The 24116-nt window shown below is 36.9% G+C and overlaps 1 protein-coding gene across 1 annotated transcript in view; it reads right to left on the bottom strand.

Annotated features, from left to right (window-relative positions):
- ror1 (receptor tyrosine kinase-like orphan receptor 1) overlaps positions 1–16248 on the bottom strand; it is a 139163-nt gene extending 122915 nt beyond the window's left edge. The window contains exon 1 of the mRNA XM_059571016.1: positions 16004–16248. Coding sequence (XP_059426999.1) covers positions 16004–16085 — 82 coding nt within the window. The 5' untranslated portion in view covers positions 16086–16248. The remainder of the gene's footprint in view (positions 1–16003) is intronic.
- Positions 16249–24116: the final 7868 nt, after the last annotated feature.

Genomic DNA, 24116 nt, shown 5'->3' with positions numbered 1-24116 from the left:
CTGTGTTATTGCATCCTGTTAGTTTTGGAAAATGCTTCAATATAGGTGTAAATCTAAACTGAAAAACAACATCATACACGCTGAGAAATGCAGAGCAGGGTCGGCATCATGCTTAACATCCATATCACTAAAAGCCTGAGAGCTGAGTGAAACAGAAAACAGTATTCAAACCCGTGGATACACTTCCAGATGCAGATGTTAAAGCTGAGTGGACAAGCTCTGGCAAAGAGCCATACACTCTTACTTGCTTACAGAACCACTTTGGCCTGGTCTCTGGAAAGGAAAATGGACAATCAATTAGGAGGGAATTGTGGAGCGGCAGTGGCCATGTAAAGCCCTTGTGACACTACAGCTGGGAATATTTTCCAGACTTTTTGAGGTGCTTGTAGACCAGGAGAGAATGCTTTGACTTTTTCCCTGTGGAAAAGGAAGGTACATATCTAGAATACTTTATTCTAATTGGTCAATCTAATGTAATCTACATTCAGATGTTTTTGTTTAATGAGCGTTCTACTGTACATTGGTCCTACGCTGCGCTGATTATATGTTACTATCTTTTTTCTAACAATAAAATGATTTCTTAACTTAAATATATATAATAAATTCACACACATTTTCAACATTTCACTCCAGGTCTTCAGTGTCATGTGACCCTTCAGAAATCATTATTATATGCTGATTTTGTTCTCGGGAAATATTTGATTATCAAATTATAAGATAATCACTTTTCATGTTTGCCACACACACAGAACAAATTGTGAGAACACTCCTACTTGCAAAGTTTTATTATTATTACAGTAGTATTAGCAGTAGTAGTACAAAGTATTTCATTATAATAATTACAATTTATATTAATATTATTATTATTATTCAGTACAATTACAATTCTATGGAGCCCCGCACATGGCATCCAGGAAAAAAGAAGGCTAAATCATGTGCACGATTTATTTTTTCATTCCCTTGATTTATAAATTGTCTGCACGATTTACTAATTCATTCCCTCGATTTGCTAAATCATGTATACAATTTATTAATTGAGAAAGCGAATTAGTAAATTGTGTGGTTGATTTAGCAAATCGAGGGAACGAAACCGTAATCATGTGCACAGTTTAGTACATCGAGGGAATGAATTAGTAAACTTTGCGCACGATTCATTTTTTCTTGCATGTCATGTGCGGAGCTCCGTACAATACTAACAATAGTTGTTTTTTCTTTGATTCTTTTCTTTATTTGGGCAGAAAACTACAATAAAGCTTCTCATCTGAAATGCTTTTCTTTTGTTTGTTAAAACTGTTTTTATAAAACAATCTTATTACAAACTAGGATATTAAGTGCTAGGGCTGTGCAAAAAAATCGAATGCGATTTTCATGCACATCTCATCAGTAAAGACGCTCCTGTAATTAGAAGTATATCTCCAGCACGTACGTTCGGATCAGGGTTGCCAGGTTTTCACAACAAATCCTGCCCAGTTGCTTCTCAAAACTAGTCCAAAACTAGTCCAATCGCGCTTCCAGGAGGTAAAATATTGAAGATAAAAATTGCTTCCCGGGGTTACAATATAAGTTTTTTTTAGCAGGGTTGCCTTGGTAAAATTCGCATTTTAGGTGCTAAATATCACGTTATTTGTATTGGGGTCGCTTCGACCCAAGGATATGAAAAACAACCACAGACTTGGCAACACTGGTTGGCATTTACTACACCGAGCCGTAATTCACTGACAATCTACACAAAATTGTAGATTTTTTTTTTAGATTTGTACACAAAACAGGCGATTCTTTGTCGATTTTGAAAACGATTTTGTGTTAGTTGTCCGTAGACTACCGCTCTGTGTAGTAACTGCTGCTCCACCTGAACCAGTGTTGCCAAGTCTGCAATTGTTTTTCATGTCCGCGGTTGTCATGTCGCAGTTTTCAAATGCATGTTATAAGCGACTCAAACTCATGGTACTTGCAGAGATTTATTATAAACAGCATTTACTATACACGAAAAATGAATTTTTTTTAAACAAATACACAGCACTTCACTCTGAAAAACACATTGCATCAGAATTTGATCATGACGCTAAACCATACCGTGTTCTAAGGCATTGTTAGAATAAATTTTTAAAAAGTTACATTTCAGCACTGACAGCCTTGCGGGCAAAGCGCCGACATACACGTGTCCTTAGTTCGAATCCGAATTGAGGACCGTTTCTGTTTCCACCTCACATCTCTCTCCCACTTCGCTTCCTGTCAGCTGTGATCTGTCCTATCCAGCGGTGTAGTGGTAAAAAAAGAGGTGGGTAAACTATAAATTCTGGGTGATCACATCGTGGTCACGGTAAGATGGGCCACTGCCTACCAGTGTATGTGTATCCTGATGACATCGCTATAGGCTATCATTTGATATTACTACCAAAGGTATCACTGGTTGTTCCCTCATATAGGTCACACAATCACTATTCAATTCATAAATTAATCTAAGTTTTTGTTAAAGAGACTCAAGAAGGAATAATATGGTTGAAATCTATAAAGTTTACTAAATGACAAACAGAGAGAACAACATTTTTTAAGAGAGATAGAGAGGGAGGCTTATATCCAGGGGTTCCAGTACAATGCACTTGTACATAATGATTAGGGATTTGGGATTATTTTCATAGTTGATTCATCCGTTGAATATTTTCTCAATTAATCGGTTAGTTGTTTGGTCTATAATATGTCAGACAAATGTGGATCAGTGTTTCCCCAAAAGCCCAGGAATGGTCCTCAAATTTCTTGTTTTGTCCACAACTCAAAGATATTCAGTTTACTGTCACAGAGGATAGAAGACACTAGAACATATTCACATTTAACAAGCTGGAATCAAATAATTTTTTACTTTTGTCTTAAAAAAATAACTCAAACCGAGTAATTGATTATTAAAATAGTTGTCGATTACAGTTTTTTCCAATTGCTAATGTAGCAGGCGCAGATTAACGACAGAAGGATGAATCTGGTGCCACATATTTTAATTGAAAGAAAACACAGGTTCTTTAATTCAGGGGTTTTCAAACTGTGGGTCGCGACCCACTCGTGGGTCACGGAATGGAACAAGGTGGGTCGCACAAAGTCACTTGGCTGCAGCTAATTTTGCGTTTCAATGACACACAGACACTAACACAGTTCAGTCTAGGGCTGCACGAATGTGACGAGTGGGGCGGGGCCTAGTGCCATGGGAACAGAGCTAGGCCGGTGGAGTGATTGGGAAATGAGCAACACTCACCGGTCTCAAGAACCACGGAGGAGATCGGAAAGATACAAAAGAGGAGCGATGACAGTGAAGGACGAGAGAGGACCAGGCCTGGGTTTTATTTTGTGTTTGTTTTTTATTTGTGCACGGCAGTCATCCGAGAGGGGCTGTCGCGCTGTTTTGTGTTTATTTGGTTATTAAAACTTTGTTTGATTGTCCGCCGGTTCCCACCTCTTTCCACGAAGGAGTCATCGAGGCGGTGGGCTGGAGTGAGTTCGCCCCCCCCCCCCCCCCCGGCAACTCACTCCAGCCCACCACATCGAGCACCCTCGGCGGCAGACTCCTTCGCCCTGCTCGATGGCACTGCGGATTCACCCCAGCGGCGAAGGATCTTCGGCAGCGCGCCCCTCCTTCCTCCCTGGCTTCGGCACCAGTGTAAAACATTAAAATCTTCACAATCACAGGAAGAAGGAGGCGGGAACTGGGAACCCACTCATCACAACGATATAGCCCACCAACATTAATAATGAACTGCAATATCCTTAGTGTGATTTTCAAATTGCAATTAAGTCCGTGTGCGTTGCGTGTTTTGAAGGTCTCAGAGCAATGTCATTAAAAGGTTCAATCGGTCTTTTTTTACCTATTTCACAATTATTTTAATCTCCAAACTGTTTTAGATAGTTCTGCTTTGCTTCTTATGCTTTTCTAAAAAAGTGTTGGATTGTGCTCCGTTCTCGCCGACACACACGGAAGGATCATGAATGCAACAAAACACAGCAGCGCAGATCACACTTCACTGGAGTGAGCCTGCTTCACGTTTTTATGGACACTACATATTTTAACGCCAGTAAACAAAAATTAAAACTTGTAAATTTGTAGTGAAATTTTCAGTTGTACTCTAAAATAAAATGGTTATTTTTCTTAAATACTTAATTTCTGTCATAAAAATTTTAAGTAAGATTAGGTTTAAAGTAATTTCACTCGTTGTTTTTTTTTTTTTTTTAATATTTTGGTGGGTCGTGAAATATATTACACTTGTCTAGGTGGGTCGTGGAATGGAAAAGTTTGGGAACCACTGCTTTAATTAACAGAAGAAAGACAATATAAGTTGCACTGTAGTTTCCACAAGTGTAATGGCTGCCGACATTAACAGACGATTTTGCTAAACTAAAAAAAACAATAAAACCAAATTAATATCACAACAGTGCCTCTTTGTCCACTTGAGGTGATGGCTTGCTATGATATCGCACTGATGTCATAGCTGACACGAATCAATAAGAGGAGAGTAATCGCTAGCTCTGTTAGCTTTTTGAGCTCTTCAGATCGCATAAATCAGTGCAAAATGAATAGAAATGTTATTCTGTATGACGAAATATTTTACAAACATGTCATAAAATTCATAAAAGTCAGTGGCATGAATTTACCATGAACCAAATTAACCTAAAAAACATTCACTTTGGGCTTGTAGCCGAGGCCGTTTGCGGGCATCAGGAGGAGGGCTGCTGTCTTGACGGCGCTTAAAAAAATTGCCGGATGTCCATTTTTGAATCTTGATGCAGTCTGTTGCGTGTCGTTCTTGAACTGTTCGTTCATTTTAATATGACTCGGGACTACCGATTTGTCTCAGAGAGTGATTCGTTCATTTTGTGTTGACCGCACATGCGCATTACGTACCATATGGGTTCTGAATCGACAGGTGAGGTCCGAGTCTTTTATTCTTCCTGTCAGTCCCATAAGACGGAAAACGACGGAGATGGAAAGAGAAAAGATTAGTTCATTTTGCTGAAAGAGACTCATAGATCCGAGTCAGTATAATGATCCGAACTTCCTACTAACTGGCAACACCGCAAGCAATTGGTCAACACTGACAGTTGCAGTGCAATATGAAAGACTTCGTCTTAGGTTTAACAACAAACAACCTATGAAACTAATAAGGAACAATATGAAACTAAAACGACATAAGCTTAATTTAAAATGGCTTAGGAACTGTAGGCTATTTAGAGGTGGATAAACTCAATTTAGAGGTGGATAAACGCACTTCGTAGGTGGGTAAACGCTATTTCCTAATTTTGAGAGGTGCGTAAACGGTGTTTACGTGCGTTTAGCCTCCACTACATCCCTGGTCCTATCATAAGAAAGTAAAGAAAATAATTTCACAAAAAAAAAAAAAAAACCAACCTTATAGGCCAATTGGCTAGTTACACTTTTTGATATACTCTCCAACGCAAAATTTTACTTACATTTGGCACTTGGCAAGTGTTAATTTTAAGCCCTGGTTGCAGGTGTTTACCCGCACCGATGATGGTAAAACTTGACTTCAAGCACTGACTTGGGCACCAGTGATTCACAGTCACTTTGTTATTGCACGTATCTCGGCACACCATGAAACCACTGCTAATTACTTTCATATTACTAAGCATTCAGGCAATCTTGAGGTCCGTCCAAGACCACCTTCAAGATGAGAAACAGTGTCAGTCGTGCATGCAACTTCCACTTTGAGGAGAGAACGAGAAACTACAAGCATAATTGTGGTTAGTGCTTTTTTTGAAGGGGGGGGGGGGGGGGGGGGTAAAATAATAGAGTCAGACACAAAGTGTTGACAGCAGTAAAAATTGAGAGGGTATTTTATTGCCTTCTGAGGATGGATTAATGTCATAATCTTGGTGAAAGATTCAGTGACCTGCTTAAAGTGTAATATACACTACTGGTGGAGAGTGTTTTCATTTCTCCACAAACATGAGGGAGCTCCTGTCTAGAGATTTTCAGTCAATAAGAGGAAGAGAAAAAAAGATTTCCAACTTCCCTTCTTACGATATTAGTCTTACATATATATGTTTACCTAAAATATAGTAGTAATCCAAAAACTTCAACAGAAAATGATTTATTGAAACACTTTACAGACTCAGTTTAGTCTGTGACCTGAACATAAGGTCATCAGCAACCAATCGTAATCCATTGCCATAAAAAATGAAGGGATAGTTTTTCCAGGATGTTAAAACCTTTTCTATGGAATACAAAATGAGAAATCTTGAACAGCATACATGCTTGTCTTTTCCTTACAACACAATGACGTGTTTGCTATATTGAAAATCTTAAAACAGCAGAACATCTTCAAAATCTCAACTGAAGTACATTCCACTACAAGATATAACTGCAGTTGATTACTGTAATTGTCAATCGCTTTCATTTCTCATACTTTTTCTCACCGGCTAGTTAAAGGAAAATACAAAAAAATTGATTTGTTTTACCAGCCTCAGTGTTTCGACGTGCTATAAAACAGTAATGAATCAAACGAAATGTGCCTCCCATTTAAAACCGGCAGTACAGCAGTGCATGTCAAAAATAATAATGCAAAATATTGGTAACAGGCTTGTTTGCATTTTTATGCAAAGAGAATAGGTGTTTGTTAAACTTTCGTGTCTTGGTGGAATGCATAGCCACATAGACAAATAGAGTAGAACATAGTAGATCTATGTGAATTTACTCTACTTTATTTTGTGTCCAACTGTCTATACAGTATCATAAAACTAGAAGCAGGAAAGAGTTGAAAAAGTACACAGAATGTTCAGTAAACATGTTTGATTAATTCAAATGACATGAACTGACTTGTACTGGTGTAAAATGAGTGGAATAATGAAAGCCTACACTTTTCTAGCTTCTGCTTTACTCACAGCTGCCCCATTCACTTGACCTCATTCCCCTGTTTGGTTGAATAACTCATCTGCCAGTTTCCTAGTCCAGTAAATCTCTTTTGTTGAGAAGTGGGCTGTATATCTATAACAGTGAGGGTATTAAGTCTTCACACATACCCCTGCTTCTTCTCTCTTCATGTCTTTGACCCTCACTTGTTGAAGTTAAAGTCTGCAGAAGTAGAAGACTGATCAGTCAGGCCAATGAACAATTCATTTTGAGGTAAACCGTGAACACTGTGGAAAAAATGTATATTAATGTATAATGCATAAATATTAAGTGGAATTTAATATCTAAATACACTGTGTATATAATATGTATATTTTATATGTTGTAAACACATGTAAACATAATATGTAAATGTAATTTACATTTCATTTCAATTCTGTTTGTCAATTTGCTTCTAAGTTCTATTATACTTTCTTTGGCCATTAGCCACCCTGCAGTCTACGCATTGTCATCATGAAATAAAATGACATGACATAAAATAAAACAATAAAATAAATTAAATAAAATAAAATTTTAAAATATAATATAATATAATATAATATCCCAACTGTCTGGTTTTCATTTGCATAAAGTTAAATATAGCATCTTACCTGAATAATGTCCATGACACAGCTTCCAAAAGCTGAACATAATTTTGGTCTTTGCCTCAAAATTTTTAAAATGCTATAAAAGTAGCGCTGGTGTTGAAAAACATTCAATAGGAAATGAAATAACTGTTAACGTGGAAATCTGAAAGAGCTAGTTAAAACAGGTAGACTCAATTTTCCCCTCAACGCCATTTAAGATTTTGATCCGCCTCTGAGAGATTCCACTGGGACTGGATTCCTGTTGAATAAAATTTCCATCTACGTGAGCCTTGATGAGATTCCTCTCTGCCACAGGCAAACACACAGTAGAGCCACACGAGCAGTGCTGTATTTCATAAACATGAAAGATACATGTGGGCTACAGTACACTCATATGAGAGACTCATATGGTCAGTGCTTGTCATTGTTAAGGAAATTACATAAAGTAATACTCAGAGGCGATGGAAAATCCCTTCAGCCTTAGCATGATCAAGAAATGCTGAAGTTATCTGGTTGAGGGTTATTCACAGATCTTTGGGGTCAGACTTTGAGAGCTCTGTGTATGCATAGCTGGGCAGAGGTCTCCCAGGCCTCTGTGGCCTGTTTGGCTTACAATCACAAAGCATTAGGGAAATGAAGCTTTTTATTTCAGGATTCCATGGTCGGTGTGGTCGGGTAAGTCATTTCTGCTTTGCCACAGGGAAAGAGAGCTAAATTACTGTTAGCTGCCTGCACAAATGAGTGAAAAGGAAAGAGACAACAACCAAACCGAAGGAAAAATAGATGTGGAGGGAATGGAGGAATACACAAAACCAACAATTGGGCTAACAGCCCCTACTAAGAAAATTTAATTTTTATGTTTCCAATTGTAAAAGAAAATTCGATTTTTATTGAATATTGATGTAAATACAGAAAACTAGAAGGAGTTTTCCTGTACACCAGTTTTATGTTGTGTGTGTGCAATTGTGTCTGCGCTATATGTCATTCCGTGTCAAATTTTGGATTTTATTTTTTTTTCTGTAGAAAGACAAACATATATAGTGATGAAAGCCAAAATGTCACAGATGTGTATTTACTGAGTAATCCACTATTTTGTAGAGGGGGGTCAAAATGACAATTTTGAGCCAATTTACAGGGGTGTAAAATGGCTTTAGAAAGCTGGCAGCATCATACGTTATTTTTACACAGATACTGGTAGGTCTATTAGTAGGGCTGGGTACCGAACGAAAAACTTCGATACTATGAGTATTGAAAAATTATTTATCTTTCTGCGCCAAATTTCGGTTCCAAAAGCCAAGCGGCCGTTTCTTTCTTTTTTTTTTTTTTTTTGCCAAGCGGCTGTCTCTGTGTGAGCTTGTAGCATACGTGCATGTAAGGACCTAAATTCACCGTGATTGGCTGTCCACCACCACGTGACGTGACGGGGAGGATTTCTTAAGATCACAGTCACACAACACAAGTGTAGTTGTTTTTTTCTTAAAACGTTTCCGTTTTACAATGCCAAAGAGGTCTAAAGTGTGGCTACACTTTATAAAAGTGGATGCCGAGTCAGCAAAGTGCAACATATGCGATAAGAGTATTGCAACCAAAGCACACTGGTTTCGTTAAACAAAATAAATGATTATTTTAAAAGATTGACTCAAAAGAATCATCGGTTCACTAATCGGAGCATGAACTTGTATTACCGAGCCAAAGATGATCTATTATTGAACAACTCGAATGAATAAAGACTTCAACTTCATCTGTAAAGCACATAAAGCTATCGTTTGAGTTTATAAACTTCTATTTCATGCATGATTCGTATGGATCTGCTAACTGAATGCAAAGTGTGAGTTCTAGAAGAATGTTTGTGTCTTGATGAGCATCCCAGTCCGCCACTGAATGGCGCACCCCTATCCAAAAAGCACAACCAGTTGTATTAATAATGTTATCCTGAGTGTGAAGTGTTACCAGAATTTCTTTTAATTAAGGTGAAATATAAAAGTTTTGTGTTTAATGTATTTGTGTTGATGTTGAAATGAATTTTAAAACATATGGTATCGAAAAAAAGTATCGTTAGGAACCGGTATCGAAACTGAGGTATCGAAATTGGCACCGGCCATTTTTGTTTCATTATATGCTAATGGTCACAGTTCGAAAATGGCAAAAAGCACTTCTTGTGGTTTTAGCCTCAAGTTTGCATGCCTTAACTCAAGAAGTACTAAAGACATCTTAATATCTTTTAAGATTCTGGTTCTCGGTCTAAAAATAACAATGCTCTTTCCAGATTTCTTAATTAATTTTTACACCCCTGTAAACTGGCTCCAAATCTTAGCTGAAATTTGTCATTTTGTCATTTTGACCCCCCTCTACAAAATAACAGATTAGTCAGTAAATATTAGTGGTGGGCACAGATTAATTTTGTTAATCTAGATTAATCTCACTGTGATCTTGAAATGAATCTAGATTAATCTAGATTAAAATGGTTCATTCGAATCCTGCCGAAGGCATTCAGAATATGTGTGTTACCCAAATAAAATTGACAAACAGTAAGTCTTTGAGAACGGGTTTCTCAAGCTAGGTGGTGCATTAGAAAAGGGGCTCATCTCCTGTTTCCAAAATACATCACAAAGTGCTTGAAAAAGCTGTAAACTAATGCCTCATTGCACAAGGTGCAAACAACCTTCTGCCTGTTTCACACATACTCCATCTGCAGTGTCTATGCGTTGCATATTTTTTTACGCACCCATGTTAATGGATTCCAGTTGCGTTCCAGGAGTGTTGCGTCTGCAAACGCAAACTGCAAACGCATCCTGTGTGAAAGCACATCGAGTCCGTGCTGCACCACATACGTAATGCACACGGACTGCATACGCACTGCAGACGGAGTATGTGTGAAACAGGCGTGAGCAGGGCCGTAGCTGGGGTCAGCGGGGCCCCGGTGAAGGTTGTACCAGTGGGCCCTGTTTGAAATTGTTTAATTTTTATGTTCGTTTATTTTTATTTATTTGTGCTATTTGCACAATGTTTAAGTTTTTTTTTCAAGTTTGTAGGTGTCAAGGTACAGAAGCCAAATAATTAAATGTAAAATAGCACTGGATAGTCTTCAATGTAAACATGAAATATACAATCAAACCTACATTTATTCATATACCCAACTTTGAGAATAGATTAACGGCGATATTTTTTTTATCGCCCGATAAGAGTCTCACGTTAACGCAGCAGGTTAATGCTGATAACGGCCCACCACTAGTAAATATACATATGGGAAGTTTAATATTTTAGCTTTCATCACTATTTATGTTTGCCATTCTACAGAAAGAACATTTACAAAATCAGAAATTTGAGCCGAGGAAGTTTCCGAAATTTGGTTGATCTGAAACAGAACGACCCATATAGCATTACGATATAGCAATAAATAACTACTCCCTTCATCAACTGATGATTCAACAATTATCTGTTATTTCAATTAAAAACAATTCAATTACATTTAAAACATAAGATTTTTTTTAAGAAATGTAATATTATTGTTTTTAGTAATCCTTCATTTCAACACCTCAAGATTTTCTCTGCTGGCCTCTAACAAAGCCAACCAACATTTATTAGTCCTTTGGCTTTTGTCCTGAAGTAACAGGACAAACAGTGACTTGTGTTTAACTGTGACCCACTGGCATTGACATGCACACAAAAAAAACAGAGCCTAAACAAACAAACAGCTGTTTAAAAGCTCTTTGTTTGACTGCTGCTTGTGGGTAAATGTCCATAAAAGCTGAGAGGCTTCACTCCAGGTATCCTAAATCCTCAACTGCAACCCAACAATTCAAAATGCTCACGAATTGCTGTCAGCGCATAATATTTTTAACAAAATCTTAAAAAATAGGTTTATGAAAAGAGTCGGACTCTCAAAACAAGACAGCGAGGACGTTTCCGATTCTTTTTATTTCACATGTGGAGCATCATTGTGTCTGATGTCAGCTTTTTAAACACAAATCACTTTATCAGAGCTAATCATCACAGTCTTGAACATTTTTTTACTTAAGAAGCTAAAAAACATAGATTCTGTTAAGTAATTACCAAAAACTAAAACAAAGAATCAAAAGCAATCAAAACATACTTAAAAAGCTTACTGGATCCTAAAGAGCAGGCCGATGAATTCAATTTGACTATAGGAAGAATGCCAAAAGATTTAAGCATGTTTGAATATTACAAATAAATCCTAAATTAATATTCAGCCTATGAACTGAATGCTGCAATAGGGACATGTTATGCTAACATTGTGCAGTGTCTAACACCCATCACATTTTATTTACTGAGATGTGGATTGCACAGTTTTAACACTCCCAGCGTGTACATACACACATAAACACACATGCACACATTGCATGAACTGAAAATGTAGTTACCCTGACACTTCTCCCACTTGGGCCACTAGGAGTGCAAGAAGCATTCAATCATTTCAGCAAAGTCACAAATCCACAGTCTGTGCGGGTCAGACAAAACACTTGTGTAAAATAATTTCTGCATATAAATACTAAATACAAGCAAACACCTGACAGCATGTGCGCATTCTATAGATCATCATGATCACCTTTACTCAGAGAAATCCCGATGGCCAGCTGGTGTCAACAGATTTCTCTTATTTTAACTCCCAAAAAACAACCGCAATTGCAAATATAAGGTCAAAAACTGCTGATTTAAAGGGACCCAGTTGGATTATAATTGAAAAATAAAAAAATAACCTAAAGAAAACAGCAATTTTAAGAAACGTTCCATACTGTGATGCGAGGGTGAAGTGAGAGTGGGACATTTTGGAGCCCCAAGGTGTCAAATTTTAATTCCTTTATGCCTTTCTTGTTCCATTTGGAACAGCATGGGTAAACATCAGAACTCATGCCAGGGCTGAACTGTCTATCACACTTTGTGAAAACTGTCAACTGTTCCTCACCGTTCAAGTCAAGGTACAGTGTAGCAAAGAACCAGCATTTGAAAAAACATGCATAAACGAACAAAAACCTGATTAGACATAGACCTCATAGGAGAGCCAGTGCCAAAAAATCCTTTACAAATGGCTTAATCAGCATTGAGTATGTGGGTGCATGAGTATAGCAGCATTTTCAACACCTAAACTTCTATCACTCAATGTCCTACTGCAAATCAGAGCCAGATTTTGACTACTAGGCCACATTATTTAGGAGAAAAAAATGTTCCAAGACTGACAGCGAGACCGAATTATGAATGTACAAAGCTCTCCTCAGAGATAGAAACCTGACGCTGTCAAGACCAGCACTGTGTGAAGGAAAAGAGAGCAATCTCCCAGATGACTGATACTTTGCACATATATTTTCATTTTTAGAGCAAATATCAATCTCCGACTGAACAGGCAGTAAAGGTTAGGTATTTATGAGCTCACTGGGAGTGTGGCAGGTACAAAGACCCAACTGTGGGCGGCAAGAAATTTGCCAGTCTTTATGCATTGAGGGTTAGTTGAGTCCTTAATACAACGTAAACAGGTTTCAGAGCTTTACTTTCCGACACATTTACAGCTAAAATTAAAAAGCCATGTTTCATCATGCCCTCTAAAATGTGAAATGTAGCGTATCCTGGCACATTTCATTGGGCAGGCAAGGGAAAGTAATTATTTGATAAGTGTTGGCAGACGTCTGATCGCTTAGATAATCGTGGCAGGTCATTTCCTATTATATTCACCGCAGACCTTTTGGCCTGTGATGTATATTACCATCAGCATTTTTAGGCCAAAAAGGCAAAGGACAAGGTGGGTAAGACTTCTCTATATGTAACCCAATACAATATGCTGCCACAAGCTATAAAAAGATAAAGATTACTAAATACTGACAAAATTTAATAAATATGACATTGCTCCAGATGCTGGCATTCACTTTGGAATGGATGATGAAAATAATAATAATAATAATAATAATAATATTTTTTTTAACACACCATACAAACACCATGAAAACAACAAATAAATGATACAATAATATTAAATACATTTTTTCCAAGTATAAAGATAAATATAATTGAGTTGATTAAGTACAGCAAACTGCCACCTAGACTAAGATTTTTACAACATTAAAAAAAACAATGCAACAACGTAAAAAAAAAAACAGGTTGCAAAAACACCAGTTTGTGAGTTTTTAATGATGTTCTACATCACTCTGATGTCACCGAAGCTGGATAATGAAATTGAATGGTTATACACTCTGCCAGTTTCTCCACCACAAACCCAAACAGAGAGACACGGACTAATAAGAGCTTGAATCACACCATCACTAAAGACAAGTGAAAATACACAGATCATTCTCTAAGCTCATATCCAAAACCTAAACATCCAACTCTGACAGAAGACTTACACAAAAGATAGGGTAATAGAGAGCAATTCATCAAAGTGTTAAAACTGCCGGTAGGCTATATAACTCACCCCACATTCTGTTTATTGAACAAGACAAGCCAAGTTTTTTAATCCAGCCAACTTTCAGTATTTAGTAATAAAAGATAAAATGCACAGTAACTTCATGTGTTTGACACCTCAGATTTAAAGATTTATAACTCTGCAGAAAGAGCAGAAAAAAATTACAACTTGTGATATAATACACACAAGCCTCTGACATTAAACAGATTTATAAAGTCATACCAACAAAAAGCAAACGGTTCACAAGAGTTGCGTGGCTTTCACAAAGTTAGAACATGTGGTTGAATGGGCATTCCTTCAACATCTATGAAGGTTTTTTTTTTTTTTTTTTTAAGACGGGAGCCTTGATGCTTGAGTAACTGTACTGTACACTTGAAGACCAGATTAAACCAATGAATTTTACTACGGCAAGTCAAATCCTCCCTCGTAGGCTTTTCTTGGAGGCAAAGTGGCTTTAGTGTCAACATCCAGTCTGGCAGTATATTGCACTGATAGAGTTCAACCCCAGTGATTTATAATCTACCAACTACTATTAAAACCAAAGACTGGATAACGGAAGCCGTCTGTTTCTATTTTGCCCACCGCTCTCAAAAATATGACATAGCTAGATATATGTAGTGTAGTGTCTATAAAACTCCATCTAAAAAGGTTTAAATTTTGTGAAAATATCCAGTGATACTATCTAGAACAGATGTGAAAACACTATTGCATTTATATCGACAAGGTGTAGTGAGCCACATATTGACAAAAAACTCATCCATCAGCTAAAATCTCAAACTAACTCTAAGCCAAAACTTAAAATGGAGTCCATTTCTCCCATCCTAAAGTACACAGATCCCAGCACACAACGAACAAAGCGGGAATCTGGAAAGAAATTCATCCAAACCACAGCACCAATGGTCTTAGTCAGTGCCTGAAGTTATAAATGAGGAGCAATTGTTAAAATTCCCTGCAGACAACACAATGCAGAAAACTTTGCATGTCATGGACTGACATTGAAGTCAGAGTACAAATGATATATTACTTGATTTGCTAGCAGGCTGTTGCTTTGTCAGTCAAATTTGTCAAATCTGATGATATGCTGTAGTATAATGTAACTTAATCTGACAATTCAACTGAAATATTTTTAGTTTAAGTAATTTATGCTTGGGTTCAAATCTGATTAGCATTTCACACACACTTAACTGTTAGTTTGCTTATTAAAAAAGAAATATCTTCAAATGCTCATTATTATTAAAAATTATTTATTATTATTATAATATGACCTAAAACTAAACCTGATTAGTCTAATTTGTTGTTGCAGTGTATTTACAGGTACACTAATTATTGCGAACTACATGTACTCTTAGTTATTTTGTAAGTTGTACTTACTGTTATTGTTTTAACTATTGCAGTAATTAATAATAGTAACATCCACTCATGTAACATAAATACTCTGAATAAAGTGTTGTTCAAACGTGTACAACTACATTTAAGTTGGTCTTTGGTATAGGTCTCATCCTTGTGAATTAGGAAATAATGAAAAGCTCTTAGAAGTTAATGTACCTTTTTAGGCTCTTTGCTCAGTATAATTGGATGCTATCTTACGTCAAAGTGCTATTCTAAGGCAAATGAAGCAGCTCAGACCGTACAAAGAGACTCCAACTGAGAATTTAAGACTGTTACTCTCTCAATCAGTGCACTTTAAGAGCTCTATTGTCATTCCAATGACACTAAAACTGTTAGACAGCCCTTTGGCAACAAGACTCAATAGGTAAACAAACAAACAAACAAACAAAAAACCTGAGGGCTACTGAATGAATTGACACCTCTAACTATTTGTTCTACATCATGGCATTTTTTTAAAAAGTCATTTTACATAACAGTGTACAAATAACAGCGCATATACAAATGCAAATAAACAACACCTAATTTACTTAGATTGAATATTCCACATTTATGTTGCGTTGACGTTGTGCTGTAATTTGAGACGTTTCCATAAATTATTTTTAATAATAATATCAGAAATATTTTTCGACTGCTCAGTGTTTCCTATGAACTCGACACATAAGACTCTGTTTAATTAGAAGTAATTCGATTATTTACAAAGTAATGTGCAAATGCATGAGTTTAAACGCCTACCGCAGTGGACTACGAGCAGCACGATGATCAGTGTGAAGTTGCGCTGGCATCCGTGCAGCTCTTTCACTGTTCCTCTGCTCATTTCTTCTGCCTTGAGCGCTCTTACATCCACCGCAAGCTCTTCTCACAGGTCAGTTTATAGCGGGAGAATGCAGAGCTCTTCTGGACTTTACTAAGCCTCGGATGTCCGCAGAGGTGAAACGTTGTAGGCGGATGGTCCTCTGCACTGCTCTCTGCTTCTCTCGCTCCTGTTTGGAGATTGACTTTCTTCAGTCCTCTCAAGAAGTTTCCACAAAGTCTCAGGACATGGGCTGCTTAACGGTGCGTTTGGCGCCACCTGCAGTTTCAGTACAGGACTGTTGGGGGGGGGGGGGGGTCTTGGGTTTAAAATGTAATTAATTTGTGGACACTGTTGAAATGGGCTTTCTTAACATTAAATCAAACTATATCCTTATTTTGTGTAGCGGAAAGCTTAATAATAAAATATTACTTAATAAAAAAAATAATTAACTCAAATAAATCTCATTAACGTATAAGCTAGCAGCAGCGCATGTTGAAAACATAAAAACATTACATTTGAGCATTTACTCCTTCAGTATACAAAAGCCTCTAAAGGCATGCTGGTAAATCGAAATACAACCTACGGTTATTTTACAATTAAATTAAATTAAATTATGTTGTCCTAGCAAAGAAAGAAAGAATGTATATATATATATATATATTTTTTATTTTTTATTTTTTATTTTTATTTTTTTTTTTTTCATTGTACAATGTTTAGGAATTTTGTTGCATTACCTAATTTGTGTTGCAACATTCAGCAAAAATGAAAGTAAATTATTATATTTAAAAAATAAAGAAATCCCCACTAGTAAATAAATAAAAGAAGGCCACAGAATATAGTATATTTTTAAGTATATGAAGTATATTTTATAATGTTGTAAATAGATAAAAGGATATAAATTTGTAATTAAATTGGAATTAACTGGAATTAATTACTAACACAAACAAATACTAATAGGAATATATTTTGTTTCATATTAATGATAATGTCTTAATGATATGACTAAATATATAATTTTTAATATTATTATTAATAGTAGAAATAAGTGTTAACAATACCTACATGAAAAACAAATCTATATTTTCCCAGGATGTTTATTATAAAGAGCAGCAGACTGTTGTCCTGAAATCTAGAATTTTACATTTAAAATAACAATATAAACTGTAAATAAAAATAATAATTGTAAATAATAATTATATTCATTATATACAAAAATCAAACAGCCTTTCATGTAGTGACATCTAATAAAGAGGTTGTATTAAAAAAATTGACCCAACGTGCTGCTGTTTTAGGTCTTTGAAGACCAGACAGAGAATGGTAGCAATTTTACAAGCCAGAGATCTTGCATCCTGACCTGTTTCTATTCATTTATGTTATATCAGTGGCAGACAAGAAAAGAAAGACATTCCTCTTTTGAAGTGATGGGCTGGGTTGACTCTCCAGACCCAGAGTTCATCCCTCATTTCCTCCGGTGACGTCGGCTCTCTGACACACACAAACGGCAGGCTGCGATCAAAGCCCAGTTAAAGTCGCACTCCTGCAGACTCTAATATGAGCTCACATGCTGGGAGGAGATGCTGATTGGCGGGGATGGAGGAGGGCTGTCCCTGCTGCTTTCATGAGAGCTTTTTGGTGGAATGAATTATGAAGGAATGGAAACTAAAGTTAAGATATCAACCACATTACTGTGAGCATGCAAACACATAGAAAAGCTGTGAAGATTCATAAAGCAAAAGAATAATTTTGTCCAAGCTAAGATTTTTCTCTCTCTACAGTCAAGCATCTCAGTTTTCAAAGAAAAGCTGTACCTTTTATTCAGTGTGATTGCATCTAATATTAAACATTTGGAAGCCATTATCTGCTGAGCAGCAAAGCAGCTGAAATATTTGTGACATGGGGCTGTTTTTCTTTCCGATGTCTATCTGTTTTATTTTCCCAAAGTAAAATAAGATTATTAAAATTGCAACCATGCACGGCGAAACTCATCTAATTGTAATGAGCAGGGGGATTGAGGGTTATGCGGGCCGCTTTGAAGGTCCATCCCCTTGGCTGTTCTCCACACACAGCGGATCTATTCAGAATGGACCTTCTGTTCTGAACCTTAAATGGACTAATCTCCGGAGTTACTAGGGTTTGTAGCTAATGGGTATAAAACCGCTTGAATTACAAATCAGAAGGTACTACTGAGCTTCCTATACTGTCCAAAAACTGAATAGAAGTGTTCTTTCTTTTTATGCAATAATCTTTTATTTTTCTTCTTCTTAGAATTACATAATCCTTGTATTTTTGTCCTATTATCTATTAATAAAAAAAATTTGATTATGATGATGAACATTCATTTCTGAATTAAAATGAATTATTTTGAGGGCCAAACATATCAGGAAGATACAATTGTCCTGATAAAGTATTATGCAATTCTTGAAAACGGTTTACAAGTTTTTCAGAATTCGTTGAAACCACTATGAATAGCACTTCTTTTCTTTGTCTTTTTCTTTATTCTGGACAGTCTTAAATGTCAGACATCTTAAGTCTAATAATAAAGATGTTAATTTTCAAAGAGATGATACATGTGTTGACATGCTTTTGTTCTACCCAAATAAGGGCATTGCTGGTGACATCATTTCTGGTAACTGATGATGTGTGCCTGGCCAGACATTTTTGAATGGAGTTTAAGATGCGCTATGACAGTGACCTAATTCTCGTGAAGATCTGTAAATGTAGTCTATTAGATCATTTACATTTAGATCAAAATAACCCTTTGAAACTAAATCCTTGATCAGAGTCCAAGAATGACACAGAATCAGTGTGCAAACTTACAACTTCTGACTTTATCTACATGTGTGCAACAAGCCAAGGCAAAAAAGAGCAGCAAGGAAAGGTGAAATTCACAAAAGTCATGTAGTACAATAGCGATGGGGTGCATAGAGAGGGCTTATTTAAAGTCTTTGAGTGGGTGGGTGGTCTCTCATTATTTTCCAGTCTTTTAGCCTCTGATAGCAGTTGCATTTGGTACAAGGGTTCATGTTTGATCATATGGAAGTAGGGTCAGCAAGAATTAGACAGCATAGATGTTCTTCAAACGTGTGTGTGTGTTTCAGGAAGAGGTGGGTGGAGGGTTTCAAAAGGAAAATGAAAGATGCAAAGAGTGCCAGCATGGCCCTATTGCTGTATTTATTTTGCCTGGCTTTAGGAATGATTGCTCAAACTCGATCATGCTGATCTTCACCCACATGACCTGCTGACAATCAATGCATCTCAGCACATTCCATAAGGCTTTGACCTGGGCCCAAAAAAATAAACAAAATGGAGAAATACACTGTTGTTGTTAGGTCAAGAGGTCATCTCTCTCTCTGTCTTCTGTGTTATTAGATTCCTATGGTAATTGATATCATAGCATAGCACGCTCTGGATAAAAGAGGGGAGAAGAATGCTGAAAAGACCAACACGCCACACTGTGTGAACTAATATTTTGGAATATTTAGGGTTCCTTGGGTTAATCTGTCATGCATCGTCCAGTAAATAACAGGAATGAAAACTTGATGTAGATTTGTTTTCATTGAGTAAACTGTGCATGGGGAACTGTGTGAACTTGGGAAAACAAATAGATTCTTTCTCTGCAGTTTCCTAGTTGCAGTTTTGCTTTTTCTAACCCACGTGTTGGAAATATGCTACTCCAGATGCAAGCTAAACTGTTACATGGGGTAAATGCCACACAAGCACACACAAACCTACACACACACACACACACACACACACACACACATGCAAGCACACACACTTTATATGTATATATGTATGAAGAAATTATGATTTCTGAATGATAATGTGGCACTGAAAAATGAAGTACTGGAGTAGCTTTGCCATCAATATAAATTACATTTAAAAAAATATTCACAATATTACTGTTTTTTTTTCTTAAATAAATGCAGCCTTGGTGAGTATAATTCTTCGTCATCAGTTAGGAACCTAGGTGTACTATTTGATAGCAATCTTTCCTTAGAAAGCCAAGTTTCTAGCATTTGTAAAACTGCATTTGTCCATCTCAAAAATATATCTAAATTACAGCCAATGCTCTCAATGTCAAAAGCAGAAATGTTAATCCATTTATTTATGACCTCAAGGTTAGATTATTGTAATGCTTTATTGGGTGGTTGTTCTGCACGCTTAGTAAACAAACTACAGCTAGTCCAAAATGCAGCAGCAAGAGTTCTTACTAGAACCAGGAAGTATGACCATATTAGCCCGGTCCTGTCAACACTGCACTGGCTCCCTATCAAGCATCGTATAGATTTTAAAATATTGCTTATTACCTATAAAGCCCTGAATGGTTTAGCACCTCAGTATTTGAATGAGCTCTTGTTACATTATAATCCTCCACGTCCGCTGCGTTCTCAAAACTCAGGCAATTTGATAATACCTAGAATATCAAAATCAACTGCAGGCGGCAGATCCTTTTCCTATCTGGCGCCTAAACCCTGGAATAACCTACCTAACATTGTTTGGGAGGCTGACACACTCTTGCAGTTAAACTGGATTATGGTAAACCGGAACGGGGTACACTTCCCATAACACCCGATGTACTTGATACATCATTAGAAGAATGGCATCTACGCTAATATTTGTCTGTTTCTCTCTTATTCCGAGGTCACCGTAGCCACCAGATCCAGTCTGAATCCAGATCAGAGGGTCACTGCAGTCACTCGGATCCAGTATGTATCCAGACCAGATGGTGGATCAGCACCTAGAAAGGATCTCTACAACCCTAAAAAGACAGCGGAGACCAGGACAACTAGAGCCCCAGATACAGATCCCCTGTAAAGACCTTGTCTCAGACGACCACCAGGACAAGACCACAGGAAACAGATGATTCTTCTGCACAATCTGACTCTGCTGCAGCCTGGAATTGAACTGCTGGTTTCGTCTGGTCAGAGGAGAACTGGCCCCCAACTGAGCCTGGTTTCTCCCAAGGTTTTTCTCCATTCTGTCACCGATGGAGTTTCGGCTCCTTGCCGCCATCGCCTCTGGCTTGCCTAGCTGGGGACACTTCATTTACATCAATATCATTGACTTGATTGCAAAAGATTGCACAGACACTATTTAAACTGAACAGAGATGACATCACTGAATTCAATGATGAACTGCCTTTAACTGTCATTTTGCATTATTGACACACTGTTTTCCTAATGAATGTTGTTCAGTTGCTTTGACGCAATATATTTAGTTTAAAGTAAATAAAGGTGACTTGACCATAAGATACTTTTGATTGTGTACTAGCTCAATATCTTTAAAAATGTGAAGTAAATTTACTTTTAAGCTTTAAAGTGGTTTTAATGTAAAAGCAAAAGCAGATGTTGAAAGGGGTAAAATGCACTAGATTTGGATTATTGGTAGCATTTTTGTTTTATTTGACAAGATCTTGTCTTTATAACTATATGGCTAATGATTGTGTTAGTGACCTTTTCTAAATTCTTTAGATCTCTTTAAACATCTAGATTAAATAAAGATGCTGTGGTATAAATATAAAGAGATTAAAAGAGGACTTCAGAATATTATAACCTGACAGCTAAACACACACTGTTACTGCTATTACTGTAATGACAGCCAATGAAAATAAAACCTGCAAACCATTACTTTCCAGCCAGGACGTTCTTTGTGTCTTGCTATGTCAACATAGGGGGCTTCTACAATGTGCAAACCTGTTCTGAAAAAATGTCCCACCTATTTATTCATCCAGAGCACAAGCGAGAAACCATTTGAGAGCAGGTGTTTGATGGGCGTCGTGACAGGTACTAATAAATGGGTTGTAATAAAGTTGAGGTCATTTCTGACGAAGACTAGGGAAATGTTTTGATCATATGGGTATGTGTATGCTTGTTTCAAATAGGCTGCTAGTTTAAAAAAAATTTTTTATAGACTATATATATTTTTTCAACATAAAGAGGTTTCTGTTCTCAGGTATGTTCACCTGATTTCCCATATTAACTAAATTGAAGGAAATTTCAAACCAAATAGACTGACTGGGAGTTTATGATGACAACACATCATTTCATGAAGGCACTATATACAGTTTTGTTCAAAATAATAGCAGTACAATGTGACTAAGCAGAATAATCCAGGTTTTTAGTTTGTTATTGCTACGTGGCAAACAAGTTCTCAGAAAACAAACAAGACCCAGCATTCATGATATGAACGCTCGTAAGGCTGTGCAATTGGGTAATTAGTTGAAAGGGGTGTGTTCAAAAAAATAGCAGTGTCTGCCGTTGACTGTACAAACTCAAAACTATTTTGCACAAATGTTTTTGTTTCTAGGATTTAGCAATCCTGTGAATCACTATTTATTTGTATGACTAGTTTTTTTAAACTGCTTCACATCTTTGTGGCATGGAGTCAACCAACTTGTGGCACCTCTCAGCTGTTATTCCACTCCATGATTCTTTAACAACATTCCACAATTCATTTACATTTCTTAGTTTTGCTTCAGAAACAGTTCCCGATTGGATTAAGGTCCGGGGATTGGGCTGGCCACTCCATAACATTAATTTTGTTGGTTTGGAACCAAGACTTTGCTCGTTAAATAGTGTGTTTGGGGTCATTGTTTTGTTGAAACAACCATTTCAAGGGCATGTCCTCTTCAGCATAAGGCAACATGACCTCTTCAAGTATTTTGACATATGCAAACTGATCCATGATCTCTGGTATGCGATAAATAGGCCCAACACCATTGTAGGATATCACCATATCATGATGCTTGCACCACCATGCTTCACTGTCTTCACTGTGTACTGTGGCTTGAAATCAGAGTTTGGGGGTCGTCTCACAAACTGTCCGTGGCCCTTGGACCCAAAAAGAACAATTTTACTCTCATCAGTCCACAAAATGTTCCTCCATTTCTCTTTAGGCCAGTTGATGTGTTCTTTGGCAAATTGTGACCTCTTCTGCACAAGCCTTTTTTTTTAACAGAGGGACTTTGCGGGGGGTTCTTGTAAATAGATTAGCTTCACACAGACGTCATCTAACGGTCACAGTACTCCAGACTGTCTTTGATCATCCTAGAGCTGATCATTGGCTTAGCCTTTGCCATTCTGGTTATTCTTCGATCCATTTTGATGGTTGTCTTGTGTTTTTTTTCACGTCTCTCTGCTTTTGCTCTCCATTTTAAGGCATTGGAGATCATTTTAGCTGAAGAGCCGATAATGTTTTGCACCTCTTTATAGGTTTTCCCCTCTCCAATCAACTTTTTAATCAAATTACGCTGTTTTTCTGAACAATGTCTTGAACAACAAATTTTCCTCAGGATTTCAAATGCATGTTCAACAAGTGCTGGCTTCACCCTTAAATAGGGGCCACCTGATTCACACCTGTTTTTTTTTCACAAAATTGATAACCTCAGTGATCGAATGCCACACTGCTATTTTTTTGAACACACCACTTTCAACTAATTACCCAATTGCACAGCCTTACGAGCGTGTATATCATGAATGCTGGGTCTTGTTTGTTTTCTGAGAATCTACTGCACCTACTGGTAACTTGTTTGCCACGTAGCAATAAAAAATATACTAAAAACCTGGATTATTCTGATTAGTCACATTGTACTGCTATTATTTTGAACAATACTGTATAGTGGGTCCATACATACATTTTATACCACTAATGAAAACACCCCCCTTTTCCCCTTTACATTTTAAACAATGTTTTGAATAATAAATTATATCTAGATACAGCATATATGATTTCATATATATTCAAAAGGTATTGCATGCTTCAATGGAAGCAAGAAAATCTGACCTTTAAGTATTCTGACCTCTTTAACTGATTTACATTCTCAGTCTCACAAACCTGATTGTTTGATTAGTTACCTTGACATAGAAATAAGCCAGATTCTTAAAGTTTGTTCAATTTGTCACACATTTTCCTTGAAATTTTTCATAATTATAAAAGGTATAGTTCGCCCCACTCTCCCCAAAAATTCTTTATTATATAATATCTTATTATATAAAATCATTTAAATTTTTTCCAGACCTGTATGAGCTTCTTTCTTTTGCTGAAAACAAT

The sequence above is a fragment of the Carassius carassius genome, chromosome 17 (genome assembly GCF_963082965.1).
Source record: "Carassius carassius chromosome 17, fCarCar2.1, whole genome shotgun sequence".
Taxonomy (NCBI): Eukaryota; Metazoa; Chordata; class Actinopteri; order Cypriniformes; family Cyprinidae; genus Carassius; species Carassius carassius.
Note: the sequence above shows the minus strand (reverse complement) of the source record. Positions and strands in the feature narration are given on the sequence as shown.